This window comes from Arachis hypogaea, chromosome 18 (genome assembly GCF_003086295.3).
Source record: "Arachis hypogaea cultivar Tifrunner chromosome 18, arahy.Tifrunner.gnm2.J5K5, whole genome shotgun sequence".
NCBI classification, from domain to species: Eukaryota; Viridiplantae; Streptophyta; class Magnoliopsida; order Fabales; family Fabaceae; genus Arachis; species Arachis hypogaea.
The window spans coordinates 124933064-124944208 of NC_092053.1; the positions used below are offsets into that span (position 1 = coordinate 124933064).

At 29.5% G+C, this 11145-nt stretch overlaps 1 protein-coding gene across 1 annotated transcript; it reads right to left on the minus strand.

The window, feature by feature from the left end:
• Nucleotides 1-6373: 6373 nt before the first annotated feature.
• On the minus strand, nucleotides 6374-10863 carry LOC112772919 (transcription factor MYB83-like). Its single transcript, XM_025817938.3, has 2 exons — nucleotides 10439-10863; nucleotides 6374-7913 (listed from the first exon to the last, which is right to left on the minus strand). Exons 1-2 carry the CDS (start codon nucleotides 10735-10737, stop codon nucleotides 7169-7171), a joined length of 1044 nt encoding a protein of 347 aa, XP_025673723.1. The 5' UTR covers nucleotides 10738-10863; the 3' UTR covers nucleotides 6374-7168.
• Between the last annotated feature and the right edge of the window lie 282 nt (nucleotides 10864-11145).

Sequence of the window (11145 nt, forward strand, 5' to 3'; positions counted from 1 at the left end):
CAGTGTGTGAAGGAGAAAAGCATTCTAAACAAGCAACAATGAAGCACAAAGAAGAAAATAATTTTTCTAATTCACCTTTGGATTTGATTTTTGCTTTTGAGCCTTATCTTTTGACTTTCTTCTTCTTTTCTCTTTTCTTTTTTGATTTTTGTAATCCACTTTTTCTTCTTGATTTGAACCCTAATTAGAGTTCTCTTTTCTTGCTTACTCTTGGAAGTAATCACGTGGATAGAGAAGAGAGAAAAAAGAGATTAAGTTTGGTTGCTTTGATTTGGGTTAAGAGGAGAATGAATTTGCTTCTCTTTATTTTGGATATTAATATACAATCATTTATTGGGCTAAGAATGAGTGAGTTGAGTGGGCTAAGAATGAGTGAGTTGAGTGCTTATACGTCTGAACTATTATGGGGCTAGTTTTTTCTAATTTTTGCCTGCACACTTAGCCAAACACATTTTTCACACACTTTGGGTTTTTAGCCCAATATTATAATGTTTGATCATCATCAAAATTATTACTGTTTTTTCAAACTCAACAATATTTTTCTTGATGACAAACATTATAAAATGAATTGTAAATAAAAAAATGAGAAGAGTTTAATGAACTTTTCTTTGATGATTCAATCTTCTAGTTGAACTTTCCTTTTCTTTTATTCTGTCAGCTCTCCCTGAATGTGAATTTTTTTTTCTCAACTTGTGATTAAAACACCAATAGAGTCTATGCAGAAAAGTATATTCACAAATAATTCCAAACATTCAAGATTAATATACAAGCAATTTTATGTAACAATCAAATCAAATAAACCAGTATGATAAATTATTTTTCAGAAAATATTAATAAGGCTATCAATTCTAAAAAATCATCATTCAGCATCAAGCAATCATAAGACCAATATATCAATCTGAACAGTGATAAAAAAGTATTTAACCAAATATGATCATTACTACTAAAGCAAAACAACAATACTAACTAACCAACAATTCATTTTTTCACATTCACTTCCCCTTTTATTATCAAGGAGAGGTAGTATTTCTGCACAAAAGTTTGTTAGTTTTCAAGAAATGTATTAGTTCAATCAGTTTCGAGTTAAATCTCTATTACAATTATCCAAGACAAACTAAAAAGTATCAAAGTAACATAATTTAAACATCAAAAAATAGTTTTTTTCACAATCGGCATCAAAGACAAAAGACTTAGACATCAGATCCTTCATCTTTGGTTTCTAAGATATCTTCTTCTTCTTGCTTAGACATCATTTGGTCATCTTCCACAGATTCAATGTACTTCAAAAGTATTTCAACTCGGCTTTGGGATTTCCTCAAAGAATTTTCATTTTAAATTGCAAGTCTCCTAGCTTGTTGACTTGAGTTAATCATGTGCTTAGTAAAATTTACAAATTTTTGCAAAATATCTTTGACTATACCATTTACCAAGTACTTGTTGGAAGTTGATGTTCCAGCAGTAGATGGAGGAGGAATACTTTCATCTTTCTTCTTCTTCTACAATTGTGTCTTTTACAACCTTAGTTCCTTTTTCCTTCGTTTGTTTGACTGTATCACTACCTTTATTAAGAGATGAAATTCTATTTTCTTGGGTCTCATTGTCCATATCAACACTAAAGTGCTCAAAGAAATAAGTCAAAAACATGTCATATGGTAATAAAACATTTTTATCACTTCGGATACAGTCATACATATGACGCATCATCAGATATGCAATCTGTTGATAAAAATTACTTTGTGGCAACAAAATATGGGTAATTATATAGTGCAACTGGGCTTTAGCAGGACCTAAAATTTGGTGGTTAGGAGTGACACCATCTATGAGTGATATGTTCTCATAAATGTTGGCCAAAACATCATTGTGTGAAATACTCAAATCATTGTCCCACTTACTACTAGATAGGTAAGCATTGACACCAATATCATAGTAATCTAGGGCTTCAACAATGATTTTTTTTTCAAATGAATTTCACGGCCCTTAACATAAGGGTGAACAGATTCTTCATGGTAGTACATATTGGCATAAAATTCTTGAACTAAATCAAGGTAAACTGGCTTTCTAATTTCAAAAAGATTTTTTCAATCCAAATAAATAATATTTTCAAAAAAGTTTATCCTCTTTTTAGCCAAAGCCTTTAAATCAGCCACATAGGTTGAGCATAAAGGACGGTTAGACATCATAACTCTATGAAATTCAAAATTCATGCTAGAAGAGAATCGAAGAGGATCAAAATGAGAGTGTGGAAGGTTACCGAAATAAGACTTGAACCCAACATGATCAGGATTTGCAGGTTCTTTCACAGATTTAAGAAAGGGTCTACGGTTATCATTGGTTGTGCGACTCGAGGGTGCAAAACGTCCTTGAGGACAAGATGAAGAACGTGAAGGAGAAAACTAGGGTGGTTCTTCTTCTGTCATGAGATTCTTTCCTTTGGCGGTGTTAGTCCTAGATGTCCCAGCCTTAGGTGGTGCCATTGATAGACGGTGATAGGTTGTCTTGGTTTGTGCCATGCTTTCGGGAATATGAGAGGAATGTGAAGAGGAATGAGAATGTATGTAGATGTGGGTATGAACCTGACCTTTTGGTGGAGGGTTCTATGGAGTGCGGTAGGTACCAGTGCCTCTTCATGTAGCCACCTTTTTCTCATCTTTATGAATGATTAATAAATGCAGTTTTTGAGAGTTAATGGAGGTTGGAGGAGAAGATGAGCGATTTTCTTTTGGTAACTACTATAAATGCTTGTATTTTTCACCAAAAAATATTTAAAGAAAATGAAAATGTGTTTTGAAATAAATGATTTTTAAAATATATGCAAGTAGACAGTTGAAAAGACAAGTAAAAAAAATTGAAAACTGAACTTAATTTGACTTGGTGAAAAACCCTAAAAACAAGTATTTGAATTTTTTTATTAAAAACAATGAGGCACACTTTATATAGTAGAACTTCTCCTTTTGGGTCCAATAATGGTGTTAAGGAAACACAATGGACCACCAACAAGATTTAGCTTTGATCCATATTATTTTAAAAGTACCATCACTCAGCCTTATATCAAGGAAACCTAGAGAGATTTATCATCTGTCCAGTTTATCTCCTATCGACCTGAGAGATAAAAACAAACATAGAGCATAATTAACAACTCAATTCAGGGATTTAGCACAAATAATACCCAAAGAAGTTCTCAAATTGCAAAATATGTCTTCAGACAGTGATTTTGTAAATATATCTGCAAGTTAGTCTTCCGATTTAACAAATTGAATATCAATATTCGCTTTTTAAACATGTTCTCTTATTGAGTGAAATCTCACTTCAATATGTTTTGTTCTTGAGTGCAAAATAGGATTTTTAGAAATATTAATAGCATTCCTGTTATCACAAAATAAGGGAATATTTTTTACTTTTAATTTGTAATCGGCTAACTGAGTTTTCAACTATAATAATTGGAAACAATAAAATGAGACAGCAATGTATTCTGCTTCGGCAGTAGATAGGGCTACAGTGAACTACTTCTTGTTTGACCACACTTTTAGAAATTTGCCAAGAAAATAGCAAATTCCTGAAGTGCTTCTCCTATCCACTCTATCTCTAGCAAAATCTGTATCACAATATCCAACTGCAAAAAAAATAATCAGACCTAGGATATTATAAACCAAAGTTAGATGTGTTAGAACAGATCTAATGATTCTTTTAATTGCAGAAAAATATAACTCTTTTGATTGTGATTGGAATCTTGAATAAACTCCAACACTTTGCACAATGTTAGGTCTAGAGGATGTAAGATATATAAGAGAACCTATCATTCTTCTATAATAAAAGATTAAAAACAAATGATGAATGCATATGCATTTTCCGAACCAACTAGATAGATATCTTCCTAATTTTTAACAAACCTGCTAATTCATTTTATCTTTACTGAATCAGGGCTAACAATGCTATTAAAAGTCACTAGAGTCACTCAATGACAAAGAAATGAGAATTTTTTTCATATTTTGGTTTTCATCTAAATGTTTTTATTTCTAGTTTCTACACATTTCCAATAGAGTCAGCTAATGTTTCAGAGAAATTGAAGAAATAATAGTTCTTCTCTTTCTACCTTCATCTATGTAAAAATGTTATGATATAATATTGATATGACTAAGTCTATTACAATGAGAAATTATGTCCAAGTTCACCTATCAAAAAATTATGTCCAAGTTCACCTATCAAAATATTACAATTATAATGTGTTCTAAATACAACCAGCTATCTTATTGATTTTTTTGTATTTTTTTTTATTTTTGGAAGACTTATGATGCTATTATTGGGAATATTACAATACGAGAGAAAAGATCGTCATATGTGAACTTTATTGTACCATATGCAGAATCAGGATTGTCAATGTTAGTTTCAACAAAGTCTGAAAAATCATATGGATATTCACCAAGTCATTTACCTGGCAACTTTGGACAATTAGATAGAGGAGCCATCTTGATCTATACAATGTTGGTAGTTTGGCTACTTGAAAAAGAACCTAATCTAGAGTTTCATGGCAATTGGAAGAGTCAGGTCAGCACTGCTATTTGGTTTACCTTCTCTCCTTTGTTCTTTGCTCACAATTAGTATCAATCTTAATTTTTATTTTGGTTCCAATAATTTAAAAGTTTTAAATTTGAGTAAGCCAGATCTTCTCATTTTTCAGGGGAGAAATAAATGTATAGAAAGTTAACTCGGGTAGTGATGGTGTCATGGCTCTTCCTAGTCTTGATTCTTAATTCAAGCTGCACTGCAAGTCTTTCTTCAATGCTATAGAAAATGTTATGAATCAGCATTACTTTTAATGTGGTTAAGTTAATATGGATTTCACTATAAGAAAATTGAATAATTATATAACTAGAATATTATAAGCTCGTTATGTCCTGAAGCTTTTAATAAATACAACATATATTCTTGCCATGTTGAATCCCCTCTTCTTTTCATTATTTGAGATTTATTAATATCAATCTTTGAATTTTTGGCACTGTAAGCTTTATATATTGCACCCAAAAATATGCTGTTGTATTTCTTAGGTATGCTGCCAGTTGTCTGTCCAATCTTGTTTATTTACTTTCCATCATTCGTTGTGTAGTTTGCTCTCCGTCGCAGCCATTTGAAGTAGGTAACAATCGCTATTTCTCTCCTTCGGCCTCTTTTTTTTTTGTATTGGTAATTATAACTAATTCATAATTTATTTCTTATTGTAATTGAAATTAACTATATTTTGTTTGTAATTTGTATATTGTCTATTCTTGTAATTCCATTTGTAATTGTTTAGTTTGAATATTCAGTTTCTCCTGCTAAGCATGTATGTGAGAGTTCAGAATGTCGTTGTAGCTTATAAGGAGAGTACAAAGTGTTAAGATAGATGATGTTGCTCACCATACAATTTTCTTGCACACAAATATCCTCATCCGATTTTAGTTAATTATTTTTCTTTTTGCATTGCCAGATTGATTCAATTTCATGTGTTTTTAAACAAATTTTAGTTAACGTATTCTTGTATAAAGATTATATTTGGTATGTTATTTTCGTAAAATGTTATAGTGTATTTATTATTATTTAAATTCATTATCATGTTATCTAATAATATGTTAATACTCTTATAAAAGCAGTTAATTATTTTATATTAGCAACTATTAAATATTAACAGGTTTGTGGGGGTATTTGAAACCCACATAAATGACCATTTTTTTTATTAAAAATTTAATTTGTGAAAATTTTAAACCACCACAAAATAGTAAAAAACTGTCACAAAGATTAGTTCAAAACCCCACTAAATAGATAACAAACCACCACTAAAAAATGTTATGAGGTTTTATAAAACCGCCATAAATAAGTTTGTGGCACTTTAAATTTTGAGAATTTAAAAATTGCCACAACTCTTTTCGTGAGGATTTAAAACTGCCACAATTTAAAAAAAAATTGCACAAAATAACAAAAATCTTGTAGCGAATTTCTGAATTAATAATAAATATTTTATCCATGATAAAGATTTGAATATTGCTGCATCATTAATTTTTTTTAATTTTATTTCCTTATTATATTTTTTTGAGAGAAAGAGAAAAGAAAAAAAACTAAATAAAGAAGAAAAAGAAAATGCATGATGATGCAAAAAAAAGAGGAAGGAAAAAGAGAAAAAAACATAAAAGAAGAAGAAAAAAAGAAGATCCAAACGAAGAAGAAAAAGACAACACAGATAAAAATTGTATAAAAAAAAAGTGCGCACATACATAAGTGTAACTTGATTGAATTTGATTCAAAAATTCTTGATCACCTAATATTTGTGTAATTCAAACTATACATAAAGGAGGGAAAACTAAAAAGACAAAATGTAATGAAGAGTGATATAAATGGAAAGAAGTGAACGAATTTCAAAGTTGCTACTCATTATTGATCTGTTTACAAGATCTTTTACATCTATTATACCTTGAACTAAACCAATAACATACAACAACCTTCCTTGATCTCCTCATGATTCCTTCTACTATACACAATGTACTAATAAAGATTCAACTAAATCTTTATTCTTCTATTGACTTTCTAAATGATTATTGCTATTCTCTCTTATTCTCTTGATTCGGAAAAGATCCTTCCATTATTAATATTGCACCAATCTTTGCTATTCCCACAAAAGTGATACAAAGTGCTTTACAAGGAAACCATATATATAGAAGCACAAACAACAACAACTAACTCTATACACAATTGGATTAGTTATTCACTAATCGCTTTGGTGTGCAATTTGGAAATTAAAAGCTGGCAAAGAAACAATTGGTAACAAAGAATAAACAAAAGGGTTTGTGTGTATATTATATATGTGAAGGAAGAAACAATTCAAGGTGAAAAAATGGGTGCCAAAAGTTTCCTAACCTAGAGGTTTTTCTTCTTTTTTTTTTTTTTGCTTGCTTGTGTATGTATGTCTATATGTGTATATGTATATATGAGAGGAAAATACAATGATTTTTTTTTATATATAATTATCATCGTTTTTGTGATGATATATTATTTATTTATTGGGTCAGATAGATAATATATCTGTCTAAAATACGATGATAATCATATTTAGATAATACTTTTTAAAGAGAGGATAAAAAAAAAATAGAAAGAGAGAGAATGAAAGAAAGAGAGGAAAAAGGGTAGAAAAGAAATTTTGAAATTATTCAACTTGAAAATCAAGAAAAGGGAAAGAGGACATATCTTGCATGAGACCCTCCAAATCCCATTCTCCAATTTTCAAGTTTTCCCCTTGATGCAATTGCTGATGCCCATGATGATCATTATTGTTATTATTTCCAAACCCAAACAATTCCTCCACCTTGGAAACCTTCTGATGAGCATTATTGAAGCAACCACTATGATGATGATGATTGAAATGGTTGTTATGGTTTTTCACATCAATAATAGGGGCATTATTGTCACTTTCTAGTGGAGGAAGTGACAACTCTCTTTCTAGCCCTATTTTATTGTTAGACCCCATAATTCCATAATTCCCATTATGCCCCTCCTCTACCATGCCACCAAATTGGGTCATCAAGCATTGAGGCACATCATTATTATTTATCAAGATAGAAAATGGGTCATTATATTGGTCAGAAAAAACCATTGGTGCTGCTTGTTGTTGATGCATGGATGAGATTGATGAAGAAGTTGATGAAGAAGAATATGATGAGTCCATGCACATTGACATGGGCATGAGATCATGTTGTTGTTCATTGAGGTGCACCATGATGATTCCATTAGCATTATTAGGATCTGATGAAGAGTCATCACTGCTACTATTGTTGTTTGGTGATGGGGTGTTATTGGTGCTAAGTTTGAATCTTTTCTTGAGTGTGGAGTTCCAGAAATTCTTTATCTCATTGTCTGTACGCCCAGGTAAACGTGCTGCTATCTGAGACCACCTGACACAATTTACAAACTGTGTTAAATAGTGTCTTCACAAAAATCTTTCTAATTACCCATCATTTATCTGTATATAGAAAAGTATAGGTAGACAATGAAAATACTAAATAACGTGAACATTGGATATATTGGATGTTCATTTTACTAAGTGAGCGGATGGTTATTCTAATATTAAGATTTAGGTGGGTAATTTGGAGGTATAGTATGTTTTGATTTGATTGGTGATTGTTCATGTTGTTCAAAAAAATTATTGGTTACCTAACATAACTCATTTATTAACGGTATATATTTTCTTAAAACTTATTTAAAATACGGTTCAACTGTCTTTTGGTTTTTTTTTTTTTCTTTAGGGTTCGTGATGAGTTGGTCATTCACCAGCTCTGTATTTCATGGAGAAATAATCAAACCATTTTATATTAGAATTACAAAATTTATTATAAATATAATGAATCAATAATTACTATATTTTCTATACTATTATTTGTGGGATTTTTTTTTAAATGTGTTGTGGAAGACAGGACACTGGACACATACGCTTTAGTTTTCTTTAATTTCGAATAATATTGATAACATGTTTATACAGAAAATGAGAGGTGGAGTGTAGTTTTCTTCACATGCTTGTCAACTTTGAAATTTGTTTCAATAAAATTAAACACCAGGTAGAGTATGGTTTAGCTTTCTTCACAATACAATTTTTCACACATCATAGACTTTGTAACCTAATTTCTTTTACAGTGTAATTAGGTATCTTTTAAATATTATCCTTTATTTAATTTTAAAAAAAAATAAACAACAAATAATTTTTTTTTTAATTTTTTGACTAATTAATACGTAAAAATAGATATTTAAATTAATTAAATAATAATAAATTCTTAAAAAAAAACTGACTAAAAATTAAAAGTTAAAAGATAATTAAATTTCTCTTTCAGATATTATACGTGGTATTACTAATAATAACTCAATTTCATTGCGGTAGTTTTTCGGAATAATTTTACCCTTAAACTGCATAAAGCTCTGATATTTTATTATTCAGGATTAGAAGTCTTCATTCTTAGGTTTTCTGATGATTTTCTAATAAACGTGAGAGATTTTCTAAGTCTGCTACCACTGTGTTGATGACTACTTAATTAATAATAGGTTTAATTAGTTTCATTAAATTTGTAATTAAATCTTTATATTTATTTTTTTTAGTTGAATCTCTACAATGCTTTTAATTTTATAATTAAGTTTTTTTTCGTATTCAAAATGTTAAAAATAATAAAAATTTTCTCACAAAAAAATATGTAGTAAAAAATCTAATTAAATTTTTAAGATTATCTTTCATTTGTAAAAAATATATCGTTAATTCTAACATATTTTATACTGATGAGAACTTAATTATAAAATTAAAAATAGTATACAAATCTAATTAAAAAAATATAAAAAAATTATAAATTTTATGAAATTATAAAAACTAATAAAATAATTAAATTTCAATAATATTATATAGTAACAAACCATAGTATGCTTTAATTCAGTAAAAAGCTAGAGTTTTCTAGAAGGTGAAATCTGAGACATGCTTCTAATTTACGCCATTTTGTCTAATAACCCTATATGCATAGCCATAGGCATGCCCTATAATAAATTAAATTAAATAAAAATATAATAATTAGTTCATCAGCGAGGATTAATCCTTAACTAAAGATTTAAAAACTTCCAGTAAATATAGTTTTAAAATGAATGTGTAGCTGATTTTTCCCCTTAATGACACAACTACAATAACTAGTCCCCAGTAATCATAGAAATAATTTGCATTAAAATAACTATAATACTTTGGTTGCATAAATCGCAACAAGTAGTAGTCATAATAGATCCCAACAAGCTTCATGTCAAGCTCGTACATAAATACCCTATGGTGTAATGTAATAATAATTAACTTATTATAATACTAACTACAATAATTGCAACAACTGAGCCTCTATGACTGGAAGTATCAATAGTTGAGAGACATTTTAAAATATTGAAATAGTACATTTTATTATTATTATTATTATTATTATTATTATTATTATTATTATTATTATTATTATTATTATTATTATTAAATAGCCACTATTATTTACGAATGTACATTATTCTCACTAAGTTATTATGATTCCACTACAAAAAAAAGCGTGGTGATAAAACAATCGCTAAGCTAGTTGATGTGACATTTTCAAAAATGTGACGGTAGTTTAAAAAGCATAGCAAAAAATTATTTTCATGTTTTTTTTCAGCTTTTTACCACGTTTTAAAAGCGTGGCAATAGAAGTATTTTTTTTGTAGTGTTATGAAATTTGAAGGTTAATGTTTAGATGCAATAAATTAAACAAATATATTATCTTATATAAAGACATTTTGTAGAAGAAATATGACACTCAAAATTGGACGAAGATAGTATATCATATCATAGCTAGGTAATTAAGAACTGAATTATTAAGCTGGATGAGATGAAATTAATTAATTAAAATAAAATAATGATAATGAAGAATAATAATGTAAGTACCTGTTGCCAAGAATGGAATGCAAATGAACAATGAGATCTTCTTCTTGCGGCGAAAAAGCGCCGCGCTTAAGGTCCGGCCTTAGGTAGTTAATCCAACGGAGGCGGCAACTCTTGCCGCACCGTTGGAGGCCGGCATTCCTAGCAATGTCGGTCCAACAACCTTGTCCATTTGTGAGCATGTACCTTAATAGCTTCTCATCTTCCTCAGGTGACCACAAACCCTTTCTAAGCTTGCTCTTAATAATAGTGTTGTTATTTCCCATTTTGTCCTTCCCCATATTATTATCCGGTTTCCTCATTTTTTGTCAATTAAGAGACAAGGAATGAAGAAGCTTTTAAGGGTTTTTGCTATTTTTGAGCACTGTGTTTGTGATATATAGAAAGAGAGATCTAAGAGAGAAAGCTATATAGGTGAATGAATGATGTTTGTGAGAGAGATGTGTATATAAAAGAGAAGGCTTCATAGGGTGGAAATGGTGATGATCATGATGATATTGATTGTTGTGAGTTTGCTTAAAATATGAATTTCAATATTGTTACAAACATCTCCCCCAATGCAAGGGATTTTTATATTTAACCAACGCATTTTTTAAAGAGTTTCTTTTAAATTTCAAATATGAATATCATGCATAGAATTTAATTTCATCAATCTCACTTTATGTATTTAATGAATATAAATATCACATGTGTTCTTTTAAATGACAGCA